This window comes from Echiichthys vipera (assembly GCF_963691815.1).
Source record: "Echiichthys vipera genome assembly, chromosome: X".
NCBI classification, from domain to species: Eukaryota; Metazoa; Chordata; class Actinopteri; order Perciformes; family Trachinidae; genus Echiichthys; species Echiichthys vipera.
Window position 1 is genome coordinate 32,497,901 of NC_139825.1, and position 14,114 is coordinate 32,512,014.

Here is a 14,114-nt window from a genome sequence, read left to right on the forward strand (position 1 = left end):
ACTTTTTCATTGGTTTCACACATTTTTCACACCCTCAAAACAGTTTAATCTCATAGACAGACAACACTTTTGAATTAACTGTGATAACAAAAGAAAAACATCCATTCACAACTGGTAGATATTATTTTCATAATTATGAATCTCTAATTCATAATCTAAACACTTCACTGAGAATTCAAGTGGAAATAGAGGGACAGACAGTAGAGTTGTGATGCAGAAGACAAATCACAAGGCAGACCAAAAGAAGAGGCTTCTGTGAAATTACATTAGACACGAAAAAGTTAGGGGGCATATACCATCTTTATTTATATTGCACTTTTCATAGACAGAGTTTACAAAGTGCATTTAACAGAAGACAGTGAGGCAGACTACTTCTGAACTGTGCCTCTCTTCTTGATGACGTGTTCGATCGTAGCCTTTTCAGTGGTGTCCAGATCGATCTTGTACTTGGCCAGGATTTTCAGGATGGGCCTCAGCTTTAGCCACCACTGTATCTTAGGAATACGATGCCTGTGGAGGACAACATTTGTCAGTGCAAAGAGAAAAGTAAAAACACTCTCAACAACACTCTCAAATCCTCAGTTGACAAATCATTTATGTAAGGTTTTCCATTAAAGTTGGACAGATGTTTGACCACTAGGGGGCAGAATTATCTAAAGTAAACTCACAACAATAGGCTTAAGCTTTAAGGCATGTGAGCAATCAACTGCCTTTATACAAATGTAGAACAACCACAGTGACATGAGCATATGACTGTCTATATTAACTGCAGCTTTATTCCAGTTTTTTTCCCAGTTCTGTATGTCTTCTGCACCCAAGCATTGCTAAAACATCGTTCCAAAGTTGTAAGACAGACTGAATTAGTAAGAGATATAAAAAAGAGGCATTGTTACATTGTCTTTGGCCCACTAACTCTCACTGTGCATTCTGAGTAAATACAAGACAATGCAGAAGACAATAAAGCCCATTTCCTACTGAATAAAAAAACCCACTAACATCCACTAGCGGCTTTTGTCATTAGTGGAAAAGGTTACAACTGGCATTTGTTCCTTGGAAAAATAACTCTGCTGTAGTCATACAATTTTTATTGCCTCCAGATCCGATTGGCAGTGATGGAAACATGACACCTGTATGGACATGCTAATTTTCACCTCAGACACAAATTCTGTATGTCTGCTGCACCCAAGCATTGCTAAAACATCGTTCCAAAGTCGTAAGACAGACTGAATTAGTAAGAGATATAAAAAAGAGGCAACCATCGTTACACTGTCACAATGGTTGCCGGCCTCCATTTCCATTATTTACTAACCCTGTTTTCCGGCGTGTTTGTTACGTTAAACGTTACAGAGTTTATTTCATCTTTTTATCTGGTGTTCTCCATGTTTAAAAAACCTGCATAAATGCTCTAATTTGGATGGAAAAAGAGTGTAAGTAGCAAGAAAATAAACTGACAGGATAGAAATGAAGCCTTACTCAAAGTCAGTTTGATCTTTAAGTTCTGCCAGAGGCTGGAAGACCAAAGATCTCTTCCTCATGCCCAGCACACAGGCTGAATCTGGAGAGTTGGCAAAGATACGACCTGGAGGTTCGAAGTGAAGAATACAGTATACATTAGCACAGGGACGACAGGATTTGTTACAACACATTTGTATAAAAAAGGTCCTCACCATGACGGTAGCATTCCTTCAGCTTGTCAGTCAGCCATAACACAGACTTGATGCCCATTTTAGTGCCAAAATTCCTGTCAAAGGGACTGGGCGTTCCACCCTAATAACATGGAATAGTCTGCTTTATGTTTGGGAACTTTAATCTGGTGGCAAATATAATGAATCTGCCCACAACAAACAGAACTTAGTAGCCCACCTGCTGCATGTGTCCAAGTACATTCTTTCTACAGTCAAACACGCCCTTGCCCTCCTCTGTGTACAGGCTGAAGACAAAGTCTGTGGTGTAGTTGGTGTTGCATTTCTCGTTTCTGAAACAAAAGTACAATATTGGATGAGATATAAAGCCACAGTGAGCTGCGGGGAGTAAAGATGATTCTTCTTTACTATAGAATAGAAATTAAGCTAATTTCCCAAAACCTCAGAATCAGTCCTCTCTTCACTGTGGTCTTCATCTTCTCCACCAGATGTTCCACATTCATCTGCAGACAAATCAACTATCAGACCACTGATGTTTATCATCACTTAGCTTCCTCCCTTCTGTACATTCGTAAAGGACGGACCTCTAGGTCACGGATGTTGAAATGCTCCTCATAAATGTAAGCAGCATCAGCTCCAGACGCTAGGCCAGCCATGGTTGCCAGGTAGCCACAATATCCTCCCATAGTCTCAACAATGAACACTCTTCTCTTGGTGCCAGCAGCAGATTGTTTGATCCTGTCGCATGTCTGAACGAGAGAGAAAGAATATGGTGAGTAATATCTAGTTTTTGGATTCTCTGCTGTTTGTGTGCTCTATAAGAATTGTACCATTGTTATGGTGTTAAGTGCAGTGTCAGTGCCAATACTGAAGTCAGAGCCAGGGACGTTGTTGGAGACAGTAGCAGGAACAACGACAAGAGGAACACAAAGTTCCTCATACTTCTCTCTAGCCTGCACCATCTCCAGACCCCCAACAAATGCCTAGAGAAATGAAAAGGGAGGAAGAAAAAAGTAAAAATGCAATTTAAATGCTGAGTCCCACTGTTAAGGCTGTGCCTCTATGTTTCCCCTGCTCACCTCAAAGCCTCCAATAATGACAAGAGCATGAATGTTGAACTTAGTGATGCTCAGGCTGATCTCCTCCATGAACTCATGTGGCAAGGATCTTTATGAAAGGGAAAACACAGAATCATAGTAGATTACATCTCATTGATGTTAAGTTAAAAGCAACACCGGCAATGTTCATACCTGTCAACGCACACTTCAAAACACAATTGTTACTGTACCAGTCAACAGGGTGGTTTGTTGAAATATCTCACCTCTTTGTGCCCAGATTGGAGCCCCCCTTTCCAGTCCATCCTGCCACTCCAGACCAACTGATAGGCTCAATCTGTGCAGGGACAGAGTGCATGATCCATCATGCTTTGAAATCAATAGTTTGGATCTTTTGAAGTGTGACGGTACTTATCCAAATTCAATGTATTACCTACAGTAGAATAAAGTCGGCCGCCCCCACATTGAACAAGTGCTAAGGAAGTCAAGTGTCGTAGCATAACGAGCCCCTAACTCCACTTAGGGAGAAGGCCGGGGTGGATGGTTGGGTCATACACACACACCCAGGAGAAAGTCCTGTCCCATGTCAAAGTGAAACTAAGATACATAACAGAAACTTATTTGAGCCCAAACCACAACCTTTTCCTAAACATAACCATTAAGCTTTGTTGCCTAAACCTAAGTGATAGTTATTACTTGGTAAATTAACAACATCAACGAGTGTCTGGGGTCTGTATATGATGGGCAGGGAATGAGAACGGGTTGCAGCGTTTCAGAAACAATGATATTCAACAATCTGTGGTTTGCGGAAACACACTGGTGACTTGATTGTGACCTAAAAAAGGTCCAGCAAAAAAATCATTATCTAGAATAGTTTCAATATTTTCACTTTCTATTTTCATTTTCACACATTTTGTCTTCCTTTACAAACACAAGTACTCAAATATACTAACTGATGGAGGCAGCGTTGTGCGAGGTAAAATAACTGTTTTTGTCAAAGGACTATGGTGTCTTTGAAGAGAGTATAGATAACGGCTTCAGTTCCCCCTTAGAGAGGGCTGTCTGAAATATTATAAATATAGCGAAGAGTTAAACTGATCTTGATTTCTTTTCGGTGGTCGTTTTTGCTGTGTGGCCCTCCCGCTCAGTAGCACATTGCTTAGCTGACATGCTTGTCTTCTTGTCTGCTTCTCCAAACTAGGGGCGCCATCTACTGTAATACACTGACTATCGATAAGTACCTTATGCAATCCCACTTCCAAAGTATCCTCTTTAAAGCAAAAGCCTTCTTGTCTTTTTATGTGCGTGTATCTCAAATTTACCATTCCATGAGCCAAGCCATCGAAGCCATCGTGCACTGCCAACATCTGGTGGCCCTGGAGGAGCCCGGCCCTGACAGTTGAACGGACTGCAGCATTCATTCCAGCACACGGAGCACCCACGTTTAATATGGCAATGTTGATGTTACTCTGTCATGAGCACATTCACAGAAACATTTGTCAGGATAAATGTATTTTCCGCTGGGACTTATTAACTATGAGACAATTAATGTACAATAAGATGGTACAACTGTAGTTCCTGACCTTTGTGTCAGGAGGGTGCACATGAGCAAGCATTTTGTAAGTGTTCCAGTTGTTCTCAAAGCTCCTATTGTAAAGAAATGTACAAACATTTAAAAATCAACACAGCACATGACAATTTTAAATAGATAATGCAAACGTGCATGCCTCACTTTCCCCTGAGCTTAATAGCATCGTCGAACCTCCCCTCCGCCATGGCTATGGTGACATCTTTAGTCTGATGTGAAAAAGGGTCAAAAAACAAAGAAGGAACTGAGAATTGAATCAGAACAAAAACTAAATAAATTTGAAACTTCTTGCCCGTTGAAATCATGTTCGTCTGTTCATTTTGTACAAACTGGATAAGGATGTTTTGTTTTGAAGTAGATGTGACTCACCACTTGCACACACTCCATGAGAGGCAGTCTGACAGCCATGTTTCCAGACAAGCTGACCACACATGCGGGAGTTTCTGGTGTGGCCTCCAGCAGAGCCATCACAGCCTCCACTCCCATCCTACTGGCCTGCATCATGACAATTTAAAAAGCAGAAACTTAGAGAAGTGGGTATACTTGTGTTTATTCACATTGTTAATGATAAATATGATTAATTGATGAATATGTAAAAGGTCTATGTGTGTCGTATCACCAGGATTCTGTCAAAGGCAGAAGGGGTTCCTCCTCTCTGCACGTGGCCCAAGATGGTGGTGCGGGTGTCAAAGCCAAGCTTCTTTGTTACCAACTGTACAGAGAGATTATTATTTAATTTCTCATAAGAAGAGCCTCTATTTGTGTGAAGGCTTATTGGAATTCTGCTATTACTGACCTGTTTGACGTCGTCGCACGTGATAGCTTTACCTTTGCGGTCGATTGCTCCCTCTGCAACAATGAGAATATTCAAACGGGAGCCGCGGCATCTTTGCTGAGAGGGACAGAGAGAACCTTTGAGATGAACAAGCAGACTTTCTTTTAAAGCTAGATTCAAATAAGTCATTAAAGATGATGCAGGACATTTACATCTGTCAGTCTTCTGCACAGATGCTCCTCCCATCCCTCATCTGGGGGCATCTCTGGGATGAACACCCAGTCAGCGCCGCAGGACAAAGCTGTCACCAAAGCCAGGTAACTGCAGGTAAAGAGTCACACGCTAAGGCTCAAGTGTCTTTTGAAAAACCAAAAAGTAAGCATCCAAAGCTGATATTTCATATCCTAAATTGGATTTTTGTCAAAAAATGAGTGTATAACCAGCAGCTTAGCTACTGTTTCAATTTATTTTACAACCACATAAAGTAAGATAAGATAAATGAACCCCCAAAGCCACTCTTGCTCACAGAGCACACACGGGCTGTACTCACCCACAGTGTCTGCCCATTACCTCCAGGATGAAGGTCCTCTGGTGACTGCAGAACAACACATATCGTGTTAAGACTCTAAAAATGACATGTGCCATATGACATGAGTCCGTCCATCAAATAAATGCACCAATGGTTACATTCATACCTTTGCGCTGTGGTGGTGATGGCATCCACTATCTCTATGATGCGATGAAGGGCAGAGTCCGTGCCGATGGTCATGTCGGTGCCACAGAAGTCATTGTCGATGGAGCCGACCATGCCAACGATATTGAGATGGGAGGAACCCTTGGCCTCAGCTGCTGTGATCTTACCTGAGACCACAGGGGACAACACTCTTAGATGTAGCCTACAGTAAGTCACTAATTCTTAAATCATGATTGGGTCCTGAATTACCGACATGGCTAAACCAGCAGCACTTAAACTATCAGGCAGGCAGTCCTCGCCCCACAAATGGCCATATAGGTCGATTGTGTGCAAGTACCTTATTAGGATTTGTATTTACGTCTGTTGTTAGGCAGCGACCTCTAGTGGCCGTATCAGTTATCACGGAAACAAATGAGGAAGTCAGGGGATGTAGTATTAGAGCGCCAAAAGTCTGAGCATGGAGGAAGACTGGGGTGATGGAGGGGCCTTTCTGTTTCACACATGTAGCACACAACAGGAGATTGTCTGTGTCAGAGGAATTCTTACTTACTGTAAATACTCAGTTTAGTTTAGGTGAGAGGTTGTGCCATGCGGGGCGTGTAGGAGCAAGAGGCAGGATATGTAGCCAGTCTATAAATTACCCTTTTCTTCATGCTAGGATGTTTGTTTTCTGCTGGTATTGCTGAGCCCTGTGATTAAAATGTCATCAACATGCCTACTCAATCTCTGTGAATTCTCGACACAACAAGCGACTGTATTCACACAGGGCTCACTCTGAGTTTACACAAACTGTAAACTGGCAGGTTAAAATCTGTTTAATGTCGAATTGATTCAGACATGTGCGTTCTCACATACTGGTCTGCCGGGTAATATCTAGATAATCTCCGGTTTGCAATGCATGTGTGAAAAGGGGCTTAACACATGACATGTGTGTCCCATGTGAAACCAAAAGTCAACAATGATATTTTTTATTTTCAAAGCTATTCTTACCTTTCTGGTATTTTTACACTCTTCTGTTGTAATCTTAAAATTCTCCTAATAAGCGTAAAGCACACTAAAATGTAAAAGAAATCCACCAGGTGTTAGAACTCATCAATCAATTGCAAGGCCTGTCAAAAGTGGAACATCCTACTCGGGGTGGGAAGATCTCCCCCGAATGCGCTAGTAGGAGCTTCCATTTTGCACTTTGTCTAGTTGGAGGTCTGAAACTTTGGACTTCCTTTTGCACTCGAACACAACATTTCTCTCAGCGCATGTGTCGGGGGAGCGCCAGAGGTCAGGCAGGGGGAAGAGGGTGGGACTTTGGAGGGAATCGCTGAGACATACAACAAAGGTAAGAATTGCTTTAACTAACGTACATAAGGCTATGACATAGTTTTCCTACCCCTTAACCAAGTAGTCCTGTCACATAAACCGTACCATGTTGTTTCATTGTTGTTCCATTTCACAATGTTAATGACATGTTTCAAACGGCACTCATTTTACAACATTAACATGATACATCAAGTGTTTAAAAGTACCACAACGATACTTTATGTTAAACGACCCTGTATGTAATTTTGGGAGTTATTGACAAAGCCCCTAGTGTGTCGTTTAGATATGAGGACTTGTTGCATCAGAAGCAATGAAAGGGCAGATATATGCAAAGACATATTTCATTTTATGTTGTGTTGCTTAGAACAGTGAATTTTGGGGTAGTCTCTCTCACCAGCTTTGACCAGGTCTGCCAGCAACTCGCTCCACTCTGTTCTGAACTGGTTGGCGCCTGTCAGACTGCCATCCCCTCCAATCACACACAGGTTGGTGATGCCCAGCTTGACCAAGTTACAGGCAGCCTTGGTGCGTCCCTCCTTGGTGCGGAAATCCTGACAGCGGGCACTTCCAATCACTGTCCCACCCTGACGTCAGGACGGGAGGAAGGGTTTCCAACAAGAATCACAAGGTGGCAGATCAGGAGAAAGGGTAGGGTTATCTGAAACATCATCGCTCATGTCTAAGGTCCATAAGTCTTCAGCTATTTAATTAACTTTGGCATTTAAATGACCATTTGACCTACAGAACTGCACTCTGGAGGCTAGAGTTACACACATCATCCGTCCAACGCACTGATCACAAGTTAAAAACAGAGTGGAGATGAGGAACACACAGATAAATATGTTTTTGCATCCTTGTGCTTGTTCTCACCAGCTGCAGCATCATTGACACACTCTCCCAAGTAGCAAGGCGGATATGGTCTCCCCCATCCACCAGACCTTGGTAACCCTGTCAACAAAAAAAGAATATCACCTCGTTGAATAGAGGTCATTCAGGCTTAATGATGCAGGCATATTTTTACTCTGCAATGTGCAGCTATTTCAAGTGTCAATTATATTAGGATTTACTGATTATTTATGGTATGGTTAATCTTGTGAGTTGTCAGGCCATGGAATAGTGCTGAAAACAGTTGGTCAACCTTTTAATTAATTAAAAATTTAAAATGCAAAAATGACAAACATTAGCTGATTCAACCTTCTCAGTTGTGTGCGTTTGTCACTTTTCGGTTTATATTATTGTTAAGTGAATTAGAGTTTTGGACAGTCGGACAGACATTACATGCAAACTGAGGATAGCACCTGCAGCTGTGGGAACTTGTTGATGGACATTTTGAACAGCGGTATTTACCTCATGGACAAAATACACCTTGGCTCCAGTGTAAATTCCTACTCGAACTGTGGCCCTCACAGCTGCATTCATTCCTGCAGGCACAGTGTGTGTGTATGTGTGTGTGCACATTAGCTAATATAACAAAACCTTGTGGCAGAGCTCTCTCTCTCTCTCTCTCTCTCTCTCACACACACACACACACACACGAACACACACGAACACACACACACACACACACACACACACACACACACACACACACACACACACACACACACACACACACACACACACACACACACACACACACACACACACATATGGAACATAATGATAGAATTAAGTAATGGGAAAATGGTGGTGGAAAGAAAACCTCTATAAAACAATACTGTAGTATCATATTTGTTAGACTATACTTTCACTGTTGGTTACAATTCAACTGTCAGTGATAGTTAAAAGCAACTGGGCTGCTGCATGCACCCTCAACCTTATGGGGGGGGGGTCACTTAAAGGACAAGATGTGGATAGATTAGCCTTAATGTTGCCAAGAGCATCTCCACTTACAGTGTAAAAGAGGAGAGAAGAGACAGGAAGCAAAGGACGGCCCTCTCACTTCACCTCACCACTTTACAAACACATGACAGAAAGGTCATGTCTCTAAAATTAGCCCTGATAACAGATACAGTAGAGGGAGAGGGAGGAAGAAGGAAGAAATGTGGACTTATCAAGATATCAAGATGACAAAAAAGGTAAGGTTGTAATGAAGAATATGAATTCTGGAGAGTGAAAAAGAAAGGGGGGTGTTAGCAAGCAGTGCAGCTACACACTTGCCTCAGTGCAGAACAGCTCACTGTCTCACCCGCTCTGACACCAGGGTTGTGTGGGGTCACTGACACACTTCCCAAAGGTCACAGTGGAGATATTCCCTCATCAAGTTAAAGGTCAGGGGAGAAGCGGTCTTGCTCTGTGGTTCATGCTGCCCTTTTCCATAAATCAGCTCTATTAGATAGCTGAGATAGTTCAGTCATTAAAGTATTATTATCACTAATAACAAAAGATACGAGTTGTCATATTTTATATAAAGGGGAGCTGCAATAATGATTGAACATGACAGAACCAAGAGAGCTAGACTTTAGGCAAGAAGCGTAGTGTAGAAGTGTAATGGCTTGTGCTCTGGTGACCCAAAGAAATCTTAGAACAGATTATATAGTTCTTATGAAGCTCTATGGAGGCTACAGTAATAGTCAAAGACTTCCATAACTATTGAAGAGAAATAATACTTCTTTATTTCAAGGTTTGAGGGTCATTTTACGATTCAAATACTTCTTTATTTATGATTTAACCCTGCTGTTGAATTACTAAGGAATGACTTCCAACACACCAGGTCCTCTCAACCAGCTGAAGCAAACAAACAACAGACATGCTCACTCAATATTTACATACCACCCTGGAGACCCTTCACTTACCCTGGGCATCGCCTCCCGAAGTCAGCACAGCGATCGCCCGACCCACTCCCATCTTGGTATGGTCGACGGAAGCCGTTCCTGCCATGGTCTTGGAGCTGAAGCTGGCTGAGGGAAGGCCTTGAGTGTGAGACTTACTGCCACCCTGCTGCACCGTATGTGGAGCTCTCACCTCTAACTCAGCCTGCCGGCTATGGAAAGTAATACCAGTTGCAAAAGTGCAATGCAACTATCCCCTTGGCAGACACTGAGACACACATAGTTGCACAAACGCATTTAGATACACACACACACACACACACACACACACACACACACACACACACACACACACACGCACACACACACACACACACACACACACACACACACACACACACACACACACACACATACACACACACACACACACACACACACACACACACACACACACACACACACACACACACACACACACACACACACACACACACACACACACACAACCCCCCTCATCTCCCACCACCTTTGTCATATTTTATTTTTTAATGTTTTAACACATTGAATTGCAGTGGATATCATAAGGCTTTTTTCCACCGTATAATTAATGTGAAACCCCACCAATATCTGGAAATTGATCTAAACTAGGTGCATGAGAGCCGTGAGTATACTATATACTTTCTGCTGTCACATAAAGTGCAGGTACAACATCATCGGTATTAATTATATTATAGTAAGGTGAGGTCATCCACCTGCACCCGGTTAGGGACACTCTACATGCTACAAGCTTACCATCATCCCTCAGTGGATCAGAGCTTGAATTGCTTTCACATTCAGATGCTGAGAGGTCATCACCACCTGAGGAGGGAGAAGAACCATCACACATTACCCAGAATGTGATCCAGACTCACCTGTGTCAAAATGACTGTGCTGTACTGATTAGCTGCTATGATAAAATATGATATGATATTATAGAAAACCTGTCCATCCTTCAAACATATGTGATCACAATGTAACAAACTCCATCTGTACAGGGCAGGATCGTTTACTTCCACTGGCCTTATCGTGTATTTTGGTATGAGCTGTAGCTGATTGGCCGGTTTACTGAGGAATGCATACTGGAAGAAAAGCACATAAACATAGAACAAAAGAAACAAATAGTCTCCACTGAATACAGCAAGTCACATACTCTACCCAGTTCAATAAAGATTGATGTTGCATTTCTCGCTCGAAGATGAAATTGGTTGTACACAAACAAGACCTCTGGGTATTAGAAATGGATGGCTCCCACTCGCAAAGCCTATACTTCACACGGCCATTTCTACTTGTTTGTAATTTTTTATTCTTTATTTCTGTATGGAGGGGAATTCAACCCCCATGACACAACTGTCAGTTACTTTTTTAATTGACTCCTCTACCAGTAGCAGGCGCGTTATTTGGTATTAGTCAGCTATTCATGTTTGGAATCATGAATCAGATGAATAATTAGATACAGCTCAGTGCCACACCTCGATGTGGCTTTTGTGACTATTAAAGTACTTGCTGCAAATGAAGCAGATTTAAAGGACACAAATTCTGCTTATTTTCAGGTCTATACTTGGATTTTGTATTTCTACTAGAACATGTTTACATGCTTTAATGTCCATAAACAAATTATTTTTCTCATGCTGTCCGTCTAAATAAACCTGTATTCACCCTCTGTCTGAAACGCTCAGTTTTAGCACCTGTCTGTTAAAGGCCCCCTCCTGAAAAAGCCCAGTTTCCAGGTTTGAGCGTTTTGACACAACTAAACCTGCTTTATAATAATAATAATACTGATAATAATAAAAAGTCATGGAAAGTTGAGTACCAATAACATTCATTAATTAATTAATATTAACTTAACTTCTGTCTCTTTGTCAAGTGTATCACTGTATATTCTAGCAAGCTTGATAAAAACACTGTGAAATTAAATTGAACTTAAAGCACAATGTGGTCAGTAATTGATAGAATAAACTGATTAAAGATGAAAAACACAAAACTCAAAATAAGGACAGTGAGAGTGGGAGGCATGTCTGTTGCAGGCAACTTTCTGGAGTTGTCTTTAAATAGATGTCTGGATGCAGACAGTGCTGCTATCTATAAAACACACAGGAGCCCCTCCCCTTTTTTGCCGCCATTGCAATGAAACTGCACAGTCATCCCTATGACTGAACATGTCGAAACACGTCATGCTCGTGTATTCATGACCTTAATATATATGCCAATTTACAAAACAAAGTTAAGTTAAAAGTCTCCACGGTCTATGCTCAGGCAAATGCAGTCTGTGGACTATAGGCCTTACAATTACACTCAAATAATAAGTGCACAGACTGAAATGACCCGTAACAAACACACAAATATCTGCACTGTATATTCATACCTTGACCTTTCTTTCTGAGCCAGAACAGTAGACAGACCAGCATAGTGACAGAGAGGAGCCACTGGGCCGAGAGGACGCCCAGGTACCACATCCTCGCAGCACCTCTCTTCTCCAGAAACCATTCTGCATCTGATCTGTATTAATAGCGTTGATATGACTTCATTGTGGAGTGATGACCTTCATTGCTAAAGCATGGCGGGTAATCAGAGACAATTCACAAATGTCTGTGTTATAATCAGAAGGCAGTACTGCTGGGGATGTAACACAAGAAACACACTGTAATGTAATATTAGAGTATATAAGAGGCTGGTCAACAGAATAACAGGAGCATCATCAGAGAATAAAGTTATTTACTTAACGTGGCATATTTTAAGCACTTTTCAACAACACACCTGCACCTTCTCCTCAAGTATACAGTGCCTTGCAAAAGTATTCATTCCCCCTTGGCTTTTTACCTATTTTGATACATTACAGCCTTTAGTTATGTTTTTTATATCATAATTTTATGTGATGGATCAGAACACAATAGTCTAAGTTGGTGAAGTGAAATGAGAAAAATATATACCTAAAACTATTTATTAGAAATAAAAAACTGAAAATTGACATGTGCATATTTATTCACTACCTTTGTTATGAAGCCCCTAAAAAGGTCTGGTGCAACAACTTATCTTCAGAAGTCACATAATTAGTGAAATAATATCCACCTGTGTGCAATCTAAGTGTCACATGATCTGTCCGTGCATGTACACAGAGGCTGCAACACCTAAGCAAGAGGCACCACTAACCGAACACTGCCATGAAGACCAAGGAACTCTCCAAACAACTAAGGGACAATGTTATTGAGAAGTACAAGTCAGGGTTAGGTTATAAGAAAATATCGAAATCTTTGATGATCCCCAGGAGCACCATTGAATCTATCATAACCACATGGAAAGAACATGGCTCAACAGCAAACCTGCAAAGAGACGGCTGCCCAGCGAAACTCATGGACCGGGCAAGGAGGGCATTAATCAGAGAGGCAACACAGAGACCGTAGGTAACCCTGGAAGAGCAGCAGAGACTGGAGTATATGTACATAGGACGACAATAAGCTGTACAGGCCACAGAGTTTGGCTTTATGGCAGAGTGGCCAGAAGAAAGCCATTACTTTCAGCAAAAAACAAAATGGCACGTTTTGAGCTTGCAAAAAGGCATGTGGGAGACTGTATAGAGGAAGGTGCTCTGGTCTGATGAGACTAAAATTGAACTTTCAAAGAAAACGCTATGTCTGTTGCAATCCCAACACATCACATCACCCAAAGAACACCATCCCCACAGTGAAACATGGTGGTGGCAGCATCATGCCGTGGGGATGTTTTTCAACAGCCGAGACTGGGAAACTCGTCAGAGTTGAAGGAAAGATGGATAGTGCTAAATACAGGGATATTCTTGAGCAAAACCTGTATCACTCTGTGCGTGATTTGAGGCTAGGACGGAGGTTCACCTTTTAACAGGACAATGACCCCAAACACTCTGCTAAGGCAACACTTGAGTGGTTTAAGCGGAAACATGGAAATGTGTTGGAATGGCCTAGTCAAAGCCCAGACCTCAATCCGATTGAAAATATGTGGTCGGACTTAAAGATTGCTGTTCACAAGTGCAAACAGTGCAACATGAAGGAGCTGGAGCAGTTTTGCAAGGAAGAATGGGCAAAAATCCCAGTGGTAAGATGAGGAAAGCTCATAGAGACTTATCCAAAGCGACTTGCAGCTGTGATTGCCGCAAAAGGTGGCTCTACACAGTATTGACTTTAAGGGGGTGAATAGTTATGCACATAAATAAATCTTCAAAGTTGTCGGCATGTTCAGTAAATTAAATGATCCAAATACTC

General features: G+C 41.8%; 1 protein-coding gene across 2 annotated transcripts; it reads right to left on the reverse strand.

The window, feature by feature from the left end:
• Positions 1-281: 281 nt before the first annotated feature.
• On the reverse strand, positions 282-10,065 carry pfkmb (phosphofructokinase, muscle b). 2 transcript variants are annotated; one of them, XM_083939384.1, is made up of 22 exons: positions 9,865-10,065; positions 8,417-8,490; positions 7,940-8,017; positions 7,464-7,653; positions 5,757-5,922; positions 5,612-5,656; positions 5,274-5,382; positions 5,083-5,178; positions 4,906-4,998; positions 4,656-4,781; positions 4,431-4,495; positions 4,282-4,345; positions 4,021-4,167; positions 2,965-3,035; positions 2,723-2,810; positions 2,474-2,626; positions 2,228-2,392; positions 2,085-2,146; positions 1,864-1,975; positions 1,668-1,767; positions 1,474-1,579; positions 282-510 (listed from the first exon to the last, which is right to left on the reverse strand). In XM_083939384.1, the coding sequence occupies exons 1-22, from the start codon at positions 9,947-9,949 to the stop codon at positions 369-371; spliced, it is 2,337 nt and encodes a 778-aa protein (XP_083795510.1). In that variant the 5' UTR covers positions 9,950-10,065; the 3' UTR covers positions 282-368. The 2 variants fall into 2 exon arrangements, with proteins under 2 accessions (XP_083795510.1, XP_083795509.1); XM_083939383.1 differs by having other exon boundaries at positions 4,906-5,178.
• Between the last annotated feature and the right edge of the window lie 4,049 nt (positions 10,066-14,114).

What these genes read in the sequence shown, in the direction of transcription:
- pfkmb (XM_083939383.1), bottom strand. Translation starts at nt 9,949, where the DNA reads ATGGCAGGAACGGCTTCCGTCGACCATACCAAGATGGGAGTGGGTCGG. An exon ending in AGGTGTATTTTGTCCATGAG is followed by an intron (nt 8,018 to 8,416) that starts GTAAATACCGCT and finishes TTTTGTTGACAG; the next exon opens with GGTTACCAAGGTCTGGTGGA. An exon ending in GAAGGAATGCTACCGTCATG is followed by an intron (nt 1,580 to 1,667) that starts GTGAGGACCTTT and finishes TCGAACCTCCAG; the next exon opens with GTCGTATCTTTGCCAACTCT.